Below are 19025 nucleotides of genomic sequence, written 5' to 3' on the forward strand. Positions count from 1 at the left end.
TATGCTGTGATATTACAATTACGATTAAATTAACACTCCCGTTCCACTTGAGTTTAAGACTATAGGTTTCTGCTGAATGTTTAACATTCTAGTGCTCGTCTGAAAAATAGTTATGTTCTTGTTCATTTGAGAATCAATTAATGTGTCTTACCAGGTCTTTAAGGTTGCCCTATTTAATAGTCCAATAAACTTATAATAAACGATAATAGTTTCTCTACAGTGACGGATTATGTAATCGCCGACTAAATCCAGTTAACAAAGCATTCACATCCCAAATTGACCACCTAACATGTTCAAATGAACCGTAAACTATTATAACATAGTTGGCTAATAGAAAATGAAAATACAACAGAATACCTTGCTCCAAATTTTGGAAGAGGATGTGTAATTACTTATTACTCTTGGGGGGGGGGGGGGTGTAACTGAATACATTCATTTTAGAGCCGACGTGCTATTTGTATCTATTACATCTAATATAGACAACAATTTCAGTGTCGCCTTTATTTACGTGTAGCCACCAAACAAGCTTTGCTTGTTACGAAGAATGACTGAGGTTACAATGCCCACTCCACCCCTCCCCTCCTCTCCTGTCGGAAAAAAAAGAATTCGCTAGTCAGATGCTAACTACGAACTAGCTAGACAGCTAACTTCCTTGTTGGAGGGGGGAGAGTCGGAGAGGTAGGCGGAGGTGTAATTCGCTCAGCTATGGTCTGATTTAGGTTCCTAGCTACATTTTTTAAAACTAACATTGGTTGGCATACTACACCATACATTTATTCAGGAGGCTAGCTTCAAGGGTCGCATTTTCTACGGTGTCAGACATATGGATGACGATGTTTAGGTATATCATGCTCGTAGCTAACGTTTATGTAGCCCGGTAGCTAGTATGCTAGCTAGCGTTAGCTCGAATGGGTCGAAAGACGAAGTCGCTGAAATGACAGTCAGAAACTGTTGGGACTTTTATTACCTTTGTTTGTTTGTTTTAATGACATTGGGTTTTTAAGTTGCACGAAGGTCGGATAAGGGCGCATTCCTTAAACCACGCGCGTACGTACCATCTCATTACTATTATGGGTGTTTAAATAACCGTACACACTGCATGATCGATGTCTGGGTAATTCACCAGGAAGATTCGGTTGTCATTGCTGTGAATTGGGTGTCACGACTTACTGTAGGGCCAGGCTTTGCAGCAGTGTGGTGTTGTATAGAAAGGCCGAAAATACTGTGATGGTGTTCGGGTGTTTTCACTAATGGTTGCTAATGTTAATTAGCTCAATACGTAACGTGTCACTCATTTTAAATTAAAATTTTTTTATGTATCCTGGTTGTTTACAATTTGGAATTATTAGTATAGCTATAGTCTGGCTAGTTTGCTCGAAGTAGCCTGCTTACTTAGCCAACCTTTGCTATGCTACGTATGGCCACGTAGCAATTTTTCCAGCTAGCCAGTGACCTCACTACTCTATAAAACTTGGCTAGCTATGTCTGCTAGCAGAACACTTTGTGGTAGAACTAACGCTTAAATGGTTAGCATTTTTGTTGTTGTTACATACTTGCTTTTTAATATGTGTGGCTCCAGAGTGCGACACTTTATTAACGAAATGACACGCGAATGACTTAGCTAGCCAATAAATCTACACGAGTAACTAGGTAGCTTACCTGCCCAGCTAGCTAAATGTTGTATCATCATTGGATAGCTGTTTGGCTTGGCAGCTAGCTAATGCTAAACTTCAACAATCACATGAGCTGGCTAGGTTACCGGTATTACTAGTTATCGTTGGCTGCTATGGCTTGTGTTGCTAGCTTTCTGGCCACATTAGTTACGTTACAGTACCGGTACACAGTCAATTGTATAATTGAGTGTCATCTTATCTAAATTCTAGTACTATTATTTAATGTCGCATTTATGTTTTTGCTTTCAGGCCCTGATCTAGAAACGTGAAGCCAGGGGCTGTCGTAATGTCGGAGCCCAAGGCGTCCACTCCGACACCCGGAGACATGTACAAAGGCTGGCTCTTCAAATGGACGAATTACATAAAGGGATATCAGAGACGATGGTTTGTCTTGAGCAACGGCTTGCTGTCCTACTACAGGTATTTATGATGACTGCGGTTATCGTGAGTTAAAGCAACTAACGTCATTCATGTTAGACCAGCGTAGGTTAAAAATGTCGACTAGCTAGCTATTATAGTGCATTGTCACTGTAGTCTTATATCTCAGCAAAAAACTTGCAAAATCTAGGCCTGCCGTTAAAAATATTAACATCAAAATGAAGCCAAGTTACATGTAAATTGGCATTGTGTTTTTTCATCTTAGCTACCACCTGAAGAGAATGTGGTCATTCAAGCTCCGTCTCTGAAAGTTTCAAATGACTTGTCATTTATCATGGAAATGATCTTAAATTAGTTTAAAATTACTACACTATATCTTTGAACAATTGTCTGCATCCAGGTCTTTGGGTGTATGAAAAGCAAATTACAAATCAAATTCATTATTATTATGACATTAATTTGTTAAAAAAAGTATACTATTTTACTTAGTTGGCTCAACTTTGTGAGCTATGAGCAGTACATTTAAATACAATTAATTAAATATTTATTTAGTAGGCCTAAATATTTGTACATTTTGTATGTATTATTTATTAACCCCCCCCCCCCCCCCCAGTTTAAATGATTGTATGTTTCTTTGAATAAAAGTTGGTTTGTAAATGTAAATGTTATATGGTGCTAGAAAAATTTCCTCATGGTGGTAATGAAGTATTCTATCTATTTATCCATCTACAGTATGTATGTTACAATCGTTATTTTTAAAGGGTTATTGTATGCATGATAGACCTACTAATTGTTTGTATGTCAGTAGATGATCTATAGACCTAGCTGATATTGATGTAATAATATGCCATTTGCAAGGTAGCCTTACTAAAAAGTAGCAAACCATCGAATGCCCCAGCAGTCAATTTGACCGTTGTCACTAAGAAAAACAATTAATTCTACAAAATCCATATGGCTCCCCCGTTACTTTTCCTAAACATTGAACATTCTGATATAATTTGAATATCAATATTTCAAAACGAAATGGTTAGGTTATAAGCACTTTTCTACCTAAGTGGCCTTGAATAGTGAAATTGACCTTCATGTATCTTACTTGTATGCCTGGTCGTTTTTATCGCTGTGTGTAACGTTGTTGCAAAAGGACTCCAATAGTACCTAGCTGCAGCCCTGCAGAGCAAGCCCCGGGCTGGCCGGAGCCTGCTATAGTAGTCTCAGGTTTTAGGGCCTACCTTGTAGTCATGTAGCTATCTGAGTCATGAACAGGGTTGGGTACTGAAACCTGGTAGCATTGTGACACCGGTTTTCATACGACCAGTACCTGCTGGGTGGAATTGCTTTGTAAAAGTTGTGTTGCTGTGTAAAAGTTGTGTAAGTCCCTCTGGATAAGAACATCTGCTAAATGCCTGAAATGTAGTGAAATGTTACACAGATATTGGTGCTTCATTTCGGTGCTGTCATCACTAGCGTTAGGCTTGATCTGTCGACTTAGTCAGCTGGTACTGTTAGCAAGCTAGGTAACATTAAACTCGGCCAAAATGGCCAAAGAAAAACTTTCTAAATTGTGGCTTCATTTTACCCAGAAGGATTCAAACAACGGAACTTGACGTTGTTATTGTTGTTGTTTACTCTTTACTTGAAAAAGCTGGACTACCGTTTACGGCAGGTACCGTTTGTCCATTTTTCTTGTGTATCTGAGTGTCCTGCAATTGGCTACTTTTGTCAGACTACTTTGATCAGATGTTGTTATTGGCTGAAGATGTGGGTAAATGTCCAATGGGGAGGATTATTGATTGTGGCACTGGATCATTTGTGTAGTGGGCTTCAAGTAGCTGTCGCAATCCACAGAATGCTTTTTTTGTCCCCTATTTCCCCATTGGGATTTTAACAGATTGAGTGTGTGCATACAGTGTGTGCAACATTTTCAGTTCAAACTAAAGTGAGATCAAAAGTTCTCAGACATGATGTTTAATTTTGGCATTGCATGCTTGCATTGCAAAGTTGCTTGATGCTTTAAAGTGGTGTGGGAGTGTGTATTGTGGCTACTGTTGATTAGGCCCCTCTGTTGAACTGGTTTTGAAATTTGAGTGCTCTATAGCATTTTGGCTAAAACTATAATGCCGGTGCTGAAGCAGCAACGTTCAGCCGTCAGTCAGAGTGCTTTCAATTATTGATTAACCTTTCAGTTCCCTGTGCACGTGAGTGAGAGAAAACAGCTTTGTTTACACAGCAGTCAGAGATACTGTAATTAGGACGGTCAACAATGCACACAATAGTCCTTCGGAGAATTGCTCATGTCATCCGTTCAATGTTTTCAAAGGCAGTTAGACCAGTTGTTTTTGTTGGACCCAGTGATGCCAAAATCCTGGAGGCTAAATATGTATGTACCTAAGCTGACACTCTTTCTACCCCATTCTCACCGTCTCTTTTTGTTTGTTCTTGTACTTCTCCTTCTTTTTCCACCCCTCTTTCCCCCTTTTTCTCTTACCTCCTCCTTGCTCTTTCTTTCGTTCATCTCCGCCTTCCTGCGCCCACTCTCAAAAGGACGCAGGCGGAGATGGGGCACACGTGTCGAGGCACCATCAACCTGGCGACGGCGAACATCGCGGTCGAGGACTCGTGCAACTTCGTCATCTCCAACGGCGGCGCGCAGACGTACCACCTGAAGGCCAGCTCCGAGGTGGAGAGGCAGAGGTGGATCACCGCTCTGGAGCTGGCCAAGGCGAAGGCGGTGCGAATGCAGGCCGAGTCTGGTGCGTGAACCTGTGCGTCTCGTGCTTCGGTGCGAGATTGAAAGATCTCAGACACAATGTTTAATTTTGCCATTGCATGCCTGCCTGCATTGCAAAGTTGCTTGAAGCTGTGTTGCAGTAAGCTTTTTTAAAAAGCGGCGTGGGAGTGTGTGTTCTAGCTGCCGCTGATTAGGCCCCTCTGTTAAACTGGTTTTGAAATTCGTGCTTCGATAAGCCACCTGCTTTCGTGAATTCGTTTTTGTTTCTTGAGTGACTTTGATCAGTCATTGGAAGCATTTAAAAAAAAAAAAAATTTGCCGCTGCCCAACTGACCTTTTCTCTCCCCACCCCCTTCCTATCTCTGCAGATGATTCGGGCGATGACTGCTCCACGTCCTCACCGCCTCCCTCGGGACAGGGTGGGGGAGCCCGCAATTCGGAGGTGCAGTCCACGCTACGCACTCTGGGAAGCAAGGTGGAGGACCTGAGCACCTGCAATGACCTCATCGCCAAGCATGGCTCCGCCCTACAGAGGTCAGTGCTCTCTCTGTCTCTATCTCTGTCTATTTCTCTGTCTTTCTCTCTCTTTGTCTCTCTCTCTCTTTCTCTGTCTCTCTCTCTCTCTCTCTGTCTCTTTGTCTCTCTGTCTCTTTCTCTGTCTCTCTGTCTCTTTCTCTGTCTCTCTCTTTCTTTCTCTCTCTCTTATGCTTTGTTTCCCTCATTTGCACCTTTTTATTTTCTGAAGGTGTAATTTGCTCTCTTGCTGCTTCTCTCTCTCCCCGTCTGATACTTGTTTTTTGTATCAAGAGATTATTTAGCTATCTTTTTGGTTCTAGACTGAAGGGAATTAATGAGACCCAAAAGTAACATTTATGTTTTGCACTTATCTGAATAGAATTGATTGTTCACTCAAGTCTGGCGGGAATTTATTAATGATACTGATGATGGTAGTCACATGTCTGGGCTGTTAATTGTATGACAGTTGTGCTTGTGTTCAGACCTAGGTCTAGTAACTGGAATGAGTGAGTGGTACTCCCAGTCATTTGCTCATGTCTGGAGGGGAATCTGTTTTCATCTGGATCGTTTTCTCTGGCCTGCAGAATTGTATTGTATGGAAAAATGTGACCATGTTTGGGGCGGTTCTTTATTGAATTGACGATTACTGATTAACTCGGTTTTTATTTTTTAATTTTGAGTCGAAATAGGTGGCAGGATGTTGAATTTGAATGAAAGGAAATGGAACGTTTAAACGTTCACTTTAAACAATGCTGTGTGATATCAATGACACATTGTTACAAAAAAATGAATTTTGTTTTCTAGAAGCACCGTGTTCAGTTTCTTAGAAGGATGATTTGCATGTTGTCCATGCGAGTTTCAATTTTGTTGACATAAATGAACTTCCCATAATGCATTGCTTAAAAGACGAGAAATAAGTTTTCACTGTTGGATATTTTACATCTATTTTAATTGTTGCTATGACATCATTAAGTGGACCAATATTTTAGGAAGCTGATAGAGGTATATTCTTCAAAATGAATCTGACCAAGGTTTTGTTGAATTTATTTGAATGTCATTGAATTAAGTTCTAGTTCCTGTTATTCCTATTCTTGTTTTGCTTCCTGGAGTGTTTTGTTACTTTTATTTAAAAGCAATTTCGATTCAGAAATTGTATTTGAATCAATTCCACGTTTCGGAATTTACCCCAACCCTGGATGTGACCGTTTGTTCAGATCTTTGTCGGAGCTTGAGGGAGTGCGGCTCGGAGGAGAGACCGGCGACAAGATTCGGCAAGTAACGGAGAGGGCGACGCTGTTCCGGATCACCTCCAATGCCATGATAAACGTGAGTCTCCACCTTCACCTAAAATTTAAGTGCCGACAACATGCCATTGTGTTCCCCTAGCAGAAAAATTCAGTAGTGCTTGAAAATGGAGCTGGAAATTTGAAAATGATTAGCATTATTAGTTACATTTAATTGTTCTTCCCCCCTGCCCTCCTGAAGGACACTCACCATTAGGCCATTTCTGCTTTGCACTTGGAACATACCGTTCTGTACCCCTACAGGTGCAACTTATGATTAAAGCCAGAGAGCTTGTAATACATATATAATTATAAAGCAAGAGGTGTCAGTATGCTGTTATAAAGTACTTAAGCAGTCATTAACCAACAGCCCTGGGCGATGGACTCTGATGTGGCTCTCACAAGTTTATTGATGACTGATGGGGTCCTGGATGTGTGAGGACTCATTGGGATCCTGGATGTGTGAGGACTGATTGGGGTCCTGGATGTGTGAGGACTGATTGGGATCCTGGATGTGTGAGGACTGATTGGGATCCTGGATGTGTGAGGACTGATGCGGTCCTGGATGCGGCTGTTTGACGGGTCTGTGGTTGCTGCAGGCGTGCCGGGACTTCCTGGCTCTGGCTCAGGCCCACAGCAAGCGCTGGCAGAAGGCCCTGCAGGCGGAGCGGGAGCAGCGGGTGCGTCTGGAGGAGACCCTGGAGCAGCTGGCCAAGCAGCACAACCACCTGGAGCGGGCCTTCAGAGGGGCCACCGTGCTGCCCGCCTCGCAGGGCCAGCGCCGCGGAGAGCCAGGGTGGCAAGCAGAAGACCGACCCTCAGACCCGCCTGCTAGCCCCCAGGCCTAGCTCTGCCCGGGGCCTGTGCTGCCGTCACCCTTGCGGCCAGACCAGCTCGGCTCAGTATCTCTGGCGCTAACATGACACATGGCCTTGGGTCTTCGATCCGTCATCGCTCTATCTCTGCGTCTTACTGACACTGGCCTGGTCTGTGTCATCGTCTGCTGCCTTTCTCACTCTGTCTGTGTCACCTGTGCCGGGCTCACCTGTGTTTCTCTCTCTCTCTCTCTCTCTCAGGTTCAGCCTCTGTGAAGGGGGACGCCAGCGATGAGGATGACGAAAATGAGTTTTTCGACGCGATGGAAGACGTGGCCGAGTTCATCACCGTACCAGCCGACCCCAAGTACCACAAGTCGGTACCCTCTCTCTCTCTCTCTCTCTCTCTCTCTCTCTCTCTCGTGCTCGTGTTTGACTGTTTCTCTCCAACATAAATCTGAGCTGTGTTCGGCTACTCAAACATAGTAAACTGACTGAAGTTAAGAATGACTGATTCGCCAGTGCAGTCGGAGCACAGAACATTGGTGCACCATCCTGTGCTGCGGTGTTACGCATCGCCAGTCACAGGAAGTAGAATGCGAGATCAGCAAACCCAGCTAATGAATGAAACCTTAGAGCCGGGGGGGGTGGGAGGGGGGTTAGACTCCAGTCCTGGGGGGCTGTGGTGTCTGTGGGTATTTATGATTTCCATTCAATCAGCAGCCACTTAAAGCCTTGAGAACAAGGTGTGAGGGCTCTAGCCAATAACTGACTTGAATTAATCACTTGCGGCGAAACGCACTAAAAACCAGCAGACACTGCAGCCCTCCAGGAATTTGACACCCCTGCCTTAAAAGGAGCTGCTAAAAAAATGTTTTAACTACCTCAGAACCCTCCGAATGCAAGTGTTCTGAAGGCGTCTTTGGAAATCAGTGGGCATGATGTAGCATATGACAGGATCTACTGTAAAGAAAGGTTTACGTACTTTCTTTATGAACCTTACGTCATGCATATTCCAATTGTGTTTCTCAACAATGAAAAGAATCTCTTTCTTGCAAGTGTGTTTTTAGAAGATGTATTGAATAAGCCAATCCAATGCGCACATACTTATTAACCTAAATAATATTGGGTCTTATAACAATTAAGTTTTAAGAAGTTTTTATTTTTAAAGTGCCTCAAATCGTGACCCAGTTATTGCGTTTTGTTTCTTCTTCATGTTAGGTGCCCCATAGATGAAGCGTCAGATATCAGTGTTTTAGACGTGTTACATATTAATTTGTATCTATTAACACAGATATAAATTAGTATTCACTGCATTTGAGCTCGTCTTGGAAGCTCATAATTTAGTGCTAACTCATTAGTGTCAATATTGAACATTGTCAGACTCAGCCTTGCCATTGTCCTCCCCAAAATACCCCCCCACCCCCCCATCCCCCTTCCACTCCAGGAGGTCCGGCAGTAATATCAGTGGTATCAGCAGCGAGATTGGAATGGATGACCAGTCGGTGAGTCACTGTGTGTGTCTGTGTCTGTGTTCCTGTGTGCATGCATGCTGGGCCTATGTCTAACTGTCTCTCAATTGCGCATCTTGTGTTGAGTCTTAAGAATTCATATGAAAGTGACACCTGGTCATGACTTCCATTGCCCTCCTTGGCTGTGGTGCAGCTTGACGAGCAGTCCCTGGCGTCCAATCCGGAGTCGCCTCAGTCCCAGGAGGTGGAGCCAGTGAGGAAGAGGCGGGCTCGTATACCCGACAAGCCAAATTATTCCCTCAACTTGTGGAGCATCATGAAGAACTGCATCGGCAAAGAGCTGTCCAAGATCCCCATGCCCGTAAGTAGGGATGCAAATTTTGTTTAATTGGTTGTCGTCACCCATTAATTGATCGATAATGATTAACTGGTATGTTTAAAATCTACTTTGCCTATATGGCCTATATTTTGAGTGACTCAAAATAGGCCTACCAATTAACGAGTTGTGTATATCAGAGAGGGATTAAGACATGCCCAAACAATAATTAAAACGGGATTTGCATTGTGTATTTAGCCGTGAGAACCGTGACTCGTCAGCTTTCCAGCAGTCCCAGCAGATTTGTGTCCAACGACGGAGAAACGTCTCGCTAATGTAAAATCTTATCGCCAATGTTTGGTTATTCATTGAAATGGTTTATTGAAATTTAACTGTTTAATCGATAAAATGAATCGACCGACATTCTTATTAATGATTAACAGTTAATAATGATTAACAGTTAATCGCTGAACTGTTATCATCCCTTCCTGAAAGTATTTGTCCTCTACTCCTATCTTTGTGCACTCTTTCCTTCTTTATTCTTTCTTCCCCCCTTCCACTCTCCTTCCTCTCTTTTATCTCTCTGTGAGTAATGTGCCCTTCCCATCCCTCTCTGTACTGCCAGTATGTGGTTGCGGTTGTTTATGTGAGCGGATCACGTCTGCGTTACGCTGACCCCTCCCCCCTCTCTCTCTCTCCGTCCCGCAGGTGAACTTTAACGAGCCCATCTCCATGCTGCAGCGTCTCTCCGAGGACCTGGAGTACTCGGAGCTGCTGGACAAGGGGGCCAAGTGCCAGAGCGCCCTGGAGCAGCTGTGCTACGTGGCGGCCTTCACCGTCTCGTCCTACTCCACCACCGTGCACCGCACCGGCAAGCCCTTCAACCCCCTGCTGGGGGAGACCTTCGAGCTGGACCGGCTGCGGGAGAGCGGCTACCGGTCTCTGTGCGAGCAGGTGAGCAGGCTGGAGGGGGCGAGGCGGGGGCTGTGTGTGTGTGTGTGTGTGTGTGTGAGAGAGAGAGAGAGAGAGAGAGAGTTAGATGGGTTTCTGTGTGTGTGTGTGTGTGAGAGAGAGAGTTAGACAGGTTTCTGTGTGTGAGAAAGAGTTAGACGGATCTCTGTATGTGTGTGTTTGAGAATTAGGCAGGTCTGTGTGAGTATGGTTCTGAGAGTTAGACGGGTGTGTGTGTGTGAGAGAGAGTTAGACGGATCTCTGTATGTGTGTGTGTGAGAATTAGGCAGGTCTGTGTGAGTATGGGTCTGAGAGTTAGACGGGTGTGTGTGTGTGTGTGTGTGTGAGAGAGCGTTAGATGGGTCTCTGTGAGTAGGTGAGGCTGGTGTGTGTGAGGAGGTGTGTAAGGGAGAGTGGAAGACTGCTGACTATTAGCAGATTAGGAGATCAATGCTGGGGGGTGGAGTGGGATATTTTTCCTGTGTCAGTGGCAGAAATATGTAGTGTGTGAATTCTGATGTGAATGTCACAGCTTGTGATCTTTTGAGTCTTCAAAAGCATAGCTAAGCCCCCACTGGATTATGCACACTAACTATTGCTATGACATAAACCAGCTGTCAAAGGATTACATTCATGGAGAGTGGGGGTGGGGGGGGGTGGGGTTAGGAATGAGGGTATTACAAGTGATTACCAGCTAGCTGTGATGTACATGTGTGATGCCTTTTACTGTGGTGTCAGTACTGCCCTTCTCAGAAACACTACTGGGGTGAGCACGTGTAGATTCTCCAGACTCCTTAGACTGGTGCAGGTAGTGCAGAATTCAGCTGCCTGCATCCTGTTCTGCACCTCCAAGCAAGGCTGACACTACTGTGTTATTTTCAGTCTTCACTCCTCTTTCCAAGAGGTCATTATGGCTTTAGGAGAAGTTGCACTACCTCAGTCACACTGTATTCCTTTGCTTGTACAGCATTTCTTGATTTCACTGTATTATGAATTGTTGTATTAATGCTAGTATGGCTGTGTTTACGGTAATTGATTACTGTGTGTGAATTTTAATTGCATTTTAATCGTATGATTATATTGTGATTGTTTTCATGTTCTGTATAGTGCATAGAGTGTGGGACAAGCGCTAAATAAATAAAATGTATTATTGTGTAGTGGCCCCTGAACAGGATGAGCTGTTAAGATCCGGTTGGCAATCTTGAGTTTTGCCCAACGTGACAGCCGTCATGTGACAAGGAAGTGGGAACGGTGTTCAGCACTTTTTTTTTTACAGTCTCTGGTTCAGCACTGCAGTGCTGTCAGTCTGACGCGGGTAGCCTCAGTGCAACACTGCCATCTAGAGTGCGACATCTGTAATTGCAAGAGATTTCTATGGTGGTGATGGGGCCTTTCTGAAAGTGCTGATTAGTTTAGATTATTTCACGGATTACCATTCAGCAGAAATGGACTATTTCGTCAAAACGCTTTTGTTTTACATTTCTTTTTAGTTTGAGAGGCAGATTGTGATCCATGTCACACTGATTCTCATAGGAATTGGAGATCAGTAGTCCTAGGAAATGTAGATGTAATTATGGATACTGTGTGAAGCTTCATTAGTAAACATTTTGTGTTTTAACTCCCCCCCCCAACAGGTGAGTCACCACCCACCTGCAGCAGCGCATCACGTGATCTCTGAACGAGGCTGGACCCTGAGGCAGGAGATTGCCGTCGCCAGCAAGTTCCGGGGAAAGTACCTGTCCATCATGCCTCTAGGTGAGATTGGGGGAGGGGTTATACTTGTCCATCATGCCTCTAGGTGAGATTGGGGGAGGGGTTATACCTGTCCATCATGCCTCTAGGTGAGATTGGAGGGGGAGGGGTTATATTTTTCCATCATGCCTGTATGTGAGATTGGGGGCGAGGTTATACTTGTCCATCCAATCTCTTGCGAGACAGGAGGATGTCAGTCATACCACTTGGAGAAATTGGAGGAACGATGGAGTTTTAAAAAAGCTCTACTGATCACGTACTTTCATTTGTTTCTGCATGCAAAAGTGAACTCCCTGTCCCTGTGACTTCCAGGTTCAATCCACTGTATATTTGAGAAGAGTAACAATCACTACACTTGGAAGAAGGTCACCACCACTGTCCATAACATCATAGTGGGAAAGCTGTGGATTGACCAGGTGAGGGAGGAGGCCTGGAGCACATCGTAAACAGAGATTCTGTTCTTTCTGCCTCTTTTTGATCTTATTCGCTAATGATGGTCTCTACCCACCTCCCTCTCTCCCCCTCTCCCCCTCTCAGTCCGGAGAGATAGACATCGTGAATCATCGCACAGGAGACCGCTGCCACCTCAAGTTCGCCCCCTACAGCTACTTCTCCCGAGACGTGGCCCGAAAGGTAGGAGTCGCGCGTCCTCGCCTTGGTTACGCCGCGCTCGGCGCTCTGGCTGCGACGGCTGCGGCGGCTGCGCTTCGGACAGCGCGGTTCCGCGCGCCCCTGCTCCAGCGGCGTGTGTGTAGCTGCCGTCTCTCCCTCCCCCGCCCTGCAGGTGACGGGCGTGGTGGCCGATAAGGAGGGCAAGGCTCACTTCGTGCTGTCGGGCACGTGGGACGAGAAGATGGAGTTCTCGCGGGTGATGCAGAGCAGCAGAGGAGGGGAGAACGGGGCGGAGGGCAAGCAGAAGACCGTGTACCAGACGCTGCGCGCGAGGGAGCTGTGGAGGAAGAACCCGCTGCCGTGAGTGTGTGTGTGTGTGTGTGTGTGTGTGCACGTGTGTGCAAGTGTGTGTGTGTGTGTGTGTGTGTGTACGTGTGCGTGTCTGTGTCTGTGTCTGTGTCTGTGTGCATGTGTGTGCATGTGCGTGTGTGTGCATGTCAGGACTGTGTGAGTGCTGTCATAATGCAGGAGTGCAGTTAATATCCTCTCTATGCAGTGCTTTTTCTCTCTCGCACGCACGCCCACACACATGTACACACACATGCATTCTCTCTCTCTATTTTATATATATATATATGTATATCACTCTCTCACTCTCTGTAATAGGGAGGGTGCTGAGACCATGTACTACTTCTCCTCTCTGGCCCTGACGCTGAACGAGCCGGAGGAGGGCGTGGCTCCCACGGACAGCCGGCTCCGCCCGGACCAGCGCCTGATGGAGGACGGGCGCTGGGAGGAGGCCAACGTGGAGAAGCAGCGGCTGGAGGAGAAGCAGCGGAGCGTGCGCCGCGAGAGGGAGAGAGAGGCCGCCCGCACCGCCAACTCTGCTGAGGAGGGTGAGCAGGAGGGTGAGCAGAGGGATGAGCAGGGGGGTGGGCAGATGGGTGTGCAGGGCGTGAGTAGGGGGTGAGCAGGAGGCGTGAACAGGGGGTGTGCAGGGGGGTGAGCAGGGGGTGTGCAGGGCGTGAGGGAACAGGGGGTGAGGGTGTGAGCAGGGGGGTGTGCAGGGCGTGAGCAGGGGGGTGAGCAGGAGGGTGAGCAGGGGGGTGAGCATGGGGGTGGGCAGGAGGGTGAGCAGGGGGTGAGCAGGAGGGTGAACAGGGGCGTGTGCAGGGCGTGAGCAGGGGGGTGAGCAGGGGGGTGTGCAGGGCATGTGCAGAGGGGTGAGCAGGGGGGGGTGCAGGGCATGTGCAGGGGGGTGGGCAGGGCGTGAGCAGGGGGGTGGGCAGGGAGGTGAGCAGGACGAGAGGGGGTGGGGGCGATAAAATGGAGACTTTGCTGTCTCGTCTTACGGCTTGTTTGGGCCATAGTCTCATTATGAAATCTTGTAGGACTCCCTGTCAGCTTCGTGGGCAGCCTGTTTTCCTTTGGGGGCCCTGGTAAAGGGGCATAGCTCTGTAAACCACCCTACAAGAGTGATGGGAAAGGGTGGAGTTACAGGGTCTCGCCCCCTCTCTCTGTTCGCGTCTACATGAGAGGGAGGATGCCCTTCCCCGTTTCTCCCTCTCTCTCTCTCTCTCTCTCTCTCTGTGTGTTCCCATCCCTCGCTCATCTGTCTGTCTCCGTCTCTCCCTCAAGCCGTCATTGAGGATTCCATTACTGACTCGCCTCTGAAAAGCAAGTACTCTGCTCTCTCCCCCACCTAGTCCCGCTGTCTGTTTCTCAGTTCTGCATGCTCCCCAACACGCGTGACACACACACACGCGCACACACACACCAGATCTGGGTCAAATACCAATTTTATGTACTTGAATTCTGATCATTTAAATTCTGTTTAAAAAAAAAAAAAAAAAAAAAAAAAGTCTTTGTATTTTTAGTGATCTGCAGGAATGTTGCTGGTGTCCTAAGGAGCTGTTCCATGTAATGGTTTGACCCAGCTCTGGATTGATGCTGCTCACACGCGCTGCTGCTCTGCTGATGTGGGTGCACATGACCACAGTGGCCTGCGGCTGCTTCCTCACACACCTCGCGCTGGCGCCCTCCTGTGTACAGCATGTGCCAAGTGGAGAGGAGTCTGAGACTCGCCTTAGGGGGAAAATCTTCGCTCTTGTCTTCGTTTCTGTCTTGTCACATTTGTTCTGTTTTCAGTCCATTTGTGAGTGTTTTTTTTCTACATTCGATTAATTTGGTCTGCATCCCTCTATTATCTTACTTTCACTTTGCCAACTTCACCCTTCTTCTCTGTATCCTCCTACCTCCCTCGGTCTCCATCCTTTCTTGTTAACTCTGTTAACTCTGCCTAACCCTAATTTTTTGGTTGTCTGTCCCCTACCCTATGTTTTGTCTAACCTCTGTTTCATTCTCCCTCACCTCCCTCCCTAGTCCTTGATTGGCCACTTGTCCTGCTGACACATATTCCAGTCTCACTTTAATAAAAAAAAAAAAGAGACAGCACCTCCGTCGTCCCCTATGTTCGCTCTCTCCTCCTCACGACACTCATTCTAACCTGTTTCGCTGTTCCTTTGTTTCTGCTCCGTTCTTTCGTTTTCGTTGTTTGCTCCATGGCCAGTGGATTGCTCAGAAGGCCCTCACGGAGACTCAGTGAAAAGCAAGTAGCTCTCACTCCCTCTCCTCCTCTCCCGCTCTCCGTTTTCATCCGTCCTTTCCGTTCCCTCTCTTGCCACTAGGGCTGCCGTAGCTTCTTCCTCTGGGTGACTGTTCCAGCTGTACCTTTGCATGCCCCCCCCCCCACCCAGCGTGTCAGGTCTGATGACACCTGGCCAAAGCCATGCGCTAAACTGGGGTACAGCATGCAGAAAAATAAAGCATGTTTTTTAGGCAGTGCTCATTACCTGAGGGTACAGGTGGATGGGTCTCCCCTGTGGACCGCTCAGTTAAGTGCGTGGTTTACAGGTCAGAGACACCCGTCCAGCTATGTAGGCTAGCTATCCTTAGGAGTAGTGGCGCTGGTACACGTTGATCCTTGTGGGAATACACCCTTAAGAAACGGTGATGTGTGTGTTTTAAGAAGAAAAGCATGTGATCCGTAACCCAGGTGTTTACCAACCCGCGCTACTCATCCAGAGGGACTAGCGGGACTCTCTGGACTTTTCCTCAGGTTGCCGTGGTAATGAGAATGTTAGCGGTAGCTGGCGTGGTGCGGAGGTGGCCGCCGTCGACTCCTGACCTCCCGGCGGCGAGGTGCGATCGAGGATGACCCGTTTCTGTCTCTCTTTCTTTCAGGCACCCACCAGGACAGCTACAAAGCGCTGTGGTTCGAGAGGTGCGAGGACCCCGCCACGGGGGAGGCCACGCACATCTACAAGGGCGGCTACTGGGAAGCCAAGGAGCAAGGAAGCTGGGAGGCTTGCCCAGATATATTCTGACCCGATCGGAACCTTCCCCAGAGAGAAGCCCGTACACTGTAACCTGCTCTCATCCCACTGTGGTCAGGGAGGGCAACGGGGCAGCTGTCCCCAATCAGTTCTGATTAAAAACACCCGCCCCCACCCCACCCCCTCCGCGTCAGTAAATTGTTCTTTCTCGGCTGGAAGACGCCGAGGGTGGGCACAACCAGCTGGCAAATGGGGGAGGGGCACCCGCTTAATGCCTTCATCGATTTTAGATATCACCTTTCCCCCCCCCCCCCACCTCACACTTATACTATGAATTACCCAGTCGTAGTCTCACTCTTTGCTCTCCTCCTCTTCCTCCTCAGAGCTTGAGAATATATAATATCAGATAAGGTGTGGTTATTAATTGCTAGCAATGTAATACTTTAAAACAGAGACCATTAATGTAACTACTCACATACACCCCAATCACACTAATCCCTGTGGGTTACCTGTTCACCGTCGCACCTTTTCTGTTGGTCACGGACTTGAAATGGGGGAGGCAGTTGTGGTAGGGATGTGTTCGTCTTTACTGTGTTTCACAAACGCCGTTCTGGAGTGTGAGCGCATCGAGTGCTTGTGATGTCTCGTCAGCTGACCCCATTGGTACATTGCACCACTGTACAGTTCTCTTCTGTCTTGGCTCTTGGAATGCATAGTTCTAGAAGTTCTTCACCCAGGGTTACGGAACAGTCAAGCGCTACAGCGAGTCACTGACGCGCCGCTCTAGAACACATGCGTATGTTGCTACCCAGTGTCATTCGTTTGTGGGCTCCACCCACTCGTTCTCTTGAGATGTGGTGTGCGGTGACCCGCGTCCCCAGCTTGGTTCCTCAGAAGCCTCCAGGTCACTGGCGCCCAGACTGTGTTAGCATAATCCAGCACCTCGAACCTGAGCTGGACCTTTAGCCACGACCACTGACCATGCTGCATCCAGAACCAAGGTCGTTTTGATTGAAGGGTCTTGATTGAACCTTGCAGTTTTTTTTTTTTTTTGCGCAAAATTCAGCATGTCTGAAATTATCGGCTGCTAAGCTTAGTTTCAACTTTCAGCTCTGCACCAGGTGTAGTGTTCGATGGACAAGGGAGTTTGAAATAAATGCAACGACGATGTTTCTGTCTCCATGTTAGAATAGCAGCTTTTGTATCTGAAGACTTTAAGCTTTGTCAGATGGTAAATGAATGAAATTATAATATCCGTGCAGAGGTAGGTGACTGCTGCATTGAACTGCAACAGAGTTGGGTGTCAATGAAATGTGGGCATTTTGTTGATTAAGGATGACTGGACAGGACTTTTGCACATCGAAATATTGTGTCAGATCTAGTTAATTCTGTATCTGCATGTAAGAGGAAGCACAGACTGCTGAATTATCACTGGATCCATAGATGCATCCACCCCCACCCCCACCCCCCACCATGTGATGATGACTGGATGGATATGCTGATTCAGCACTTACATTAAATGTCAGTGGCCTAGGCCCATTTTGACCATGGTCCCTAGTGCACTGCAACATGAACTGTTATTTCCTGAGACAACACTAATGTTCATTTTTAAAAGGAAACAAAAAAAAATTAAATAGTGGTATAATATCAGTGGTTCAACTCTGTGCTGATTGGTGCATTTACCCATGGGTGATGAGCCTTGCTGTTATCAATCCTCAGAAAAAAGCACAAAATGTGCTTTTTGTTTAATTGATGTATTTTTTTGTTGAGTTTTTTTTTTTTTCTCCTTTAATGAAGGGTCTTCTCTCCGTGTTTGCTGTCCCTCAGTCAGCCGTCTGCTACACGTGTGTGGCGTACTGTAGCCGATACCGGTCTCAAATGAAGGATTTAGCACAAAATGTATTATGTAGAGAACTTAGCAATAGAATATGGTAGAATATATATTTTTAAATCACTTTTTCGTTTAGCGGGCGTTACCATGTATTGCAGGAGGGAGGTTGGCGTAGTTTGGCGTTTGTGTCGCACTGAACCCAGCAAGTGTTCAGTGCAGCATGTTATGGAAGTGCACCGTTCACAGTGAGCCAGGCCCTGCGGCAGGGCCAGTATAGTAACTGACGCAGCTAAAGTAGTGTTGAGGCTTGTGTCACATCCCCCTGTCGAACCAGAGGAAGCGGCTGTATTGTATTGTGAATTAATGGGAGCTCAGGTTCCGTTTGGCTCCAGTGTGTGGACAGGTGACATCGGTCTGAAGCTCTGCTCTAAAAACCCAGCAGACAGGCAGAGAGTAAAATGCTAGCAGCAGGTCGGTCAGTAGAAATGGCCGCAAATGCTGCTTTCCTCCTTTTTCCTCTGGTTTGGATGAGGGGTGGGGGAAGCTAATCATGACTGGGGCAGAAATTGTCCACTGTACACTATGGTATAGATGTTTCTGTGTATACAAGCATATGCAAGCCTGTGTGGGGTCACGAGACAACTTGAATAAAGTTGGACAGAGATGTGTGGGGTGCACATCTGTTCAATTTCCCTGCCCCCTGACACCCCCCCCCCCCCCAAAAAAAAGCAAAACCTTTTCTTTCTTTTCAAGTGTACTTAAATGAAGGGGGGGGGTGACAAGAATACAAAACAGTTATTGCAATTATCTGTGTATATATCAAGCGATTAAGAATAATGATTATGGTCAATGATGTTTGGGAAGGATGTGATTTTTCATCTTTTTTTCCCCCATCTTCTCTGTTGGTCTTGTTTTTCACCTTTTAAAAGAAAATTTGGGGCATTTTTTTTTTTTTTTTACAGAAAACTGAGTGCTCCTCTCTGAAATTAAACTAAATTAAACATTTTAATTTCTAATTATTCAACATCAGTTTTCTTTGTACAATGGCAGTCAAATGGCTTTTTCTTTGCTGTTATACTGTTGTAACAATATTTTTCTGTGTTTACAGGTTGTGTTTTCATTTTGATTTCCATTATTTTTAAACATTTTTTATTATTTTGCAGTACAATGGGGTTGCAGCTTTGTCACTGGCTCTCTCTGTCTGTCTCTCTCTGTCTCCCTGTTTGACTACAGGTTATTCTGAGTGTATATTACATGACGATGATGAGAGATGGGATAATAAAAGATGAAAGAACGTTGCCATGTTTTCATTTCTCTGCATGCGAGTGGAGCCCTAATTCGTCTGTTAATCCAGTCGTTGGGG

General features: G+C 46.3%; 1 protein-coding gene across 1 annotated transcript; it reads left to right on the forward strand.

Moving 5' to 3' along the window:
* Positions 1-684: 684 nt before the first annotated feature.
* On the forward strand, positions 685-18960 carry osbp (oxysterol binding protein). The gene is made up of 16 exons (XM_064334971.1): positions 685-1047; positions 1923-2093; positions 4593-4801; positions 5148-5313; positions 6510-6621; positions 7178-7358; positions 7661-7769; positions 8841-8898; positions 9059-9226; positions 9890-10135; positions 11767-11887; positions 12197-12300; positions 12422-12517; positions 12669-12856; positions 13163-13392; positions 15740-18960. The coding sequence occupies exons 2-16, from the start codon at positions 1960-1962 to the stop codon at positions 15880-15882; spliced, it is 2265 nt and encodes a 754-aa protein (XP_064191041.1). The 5' UTR covers positions 685-1047; positions 1923-1959; the 3' UTR covers positions 15883-18960.
* Positions 18961-19025: the final 65 nt, after the last annotated feature.

The sequence above is a fragment of the Anguilla rostrata genome, chromosome 5 (genome assembly GCF_018555375.3).
Source record: "Anguilla rostrata isolate EN2019 chromosome 5, ASM1855537v3, whole genome shotgun sequence".
NCBI lineage: Eukaryota > Metazoa > Chordata > Actinopteri > Anguilliformes > Anguillidae > Anguilla > Anguilla rostrata.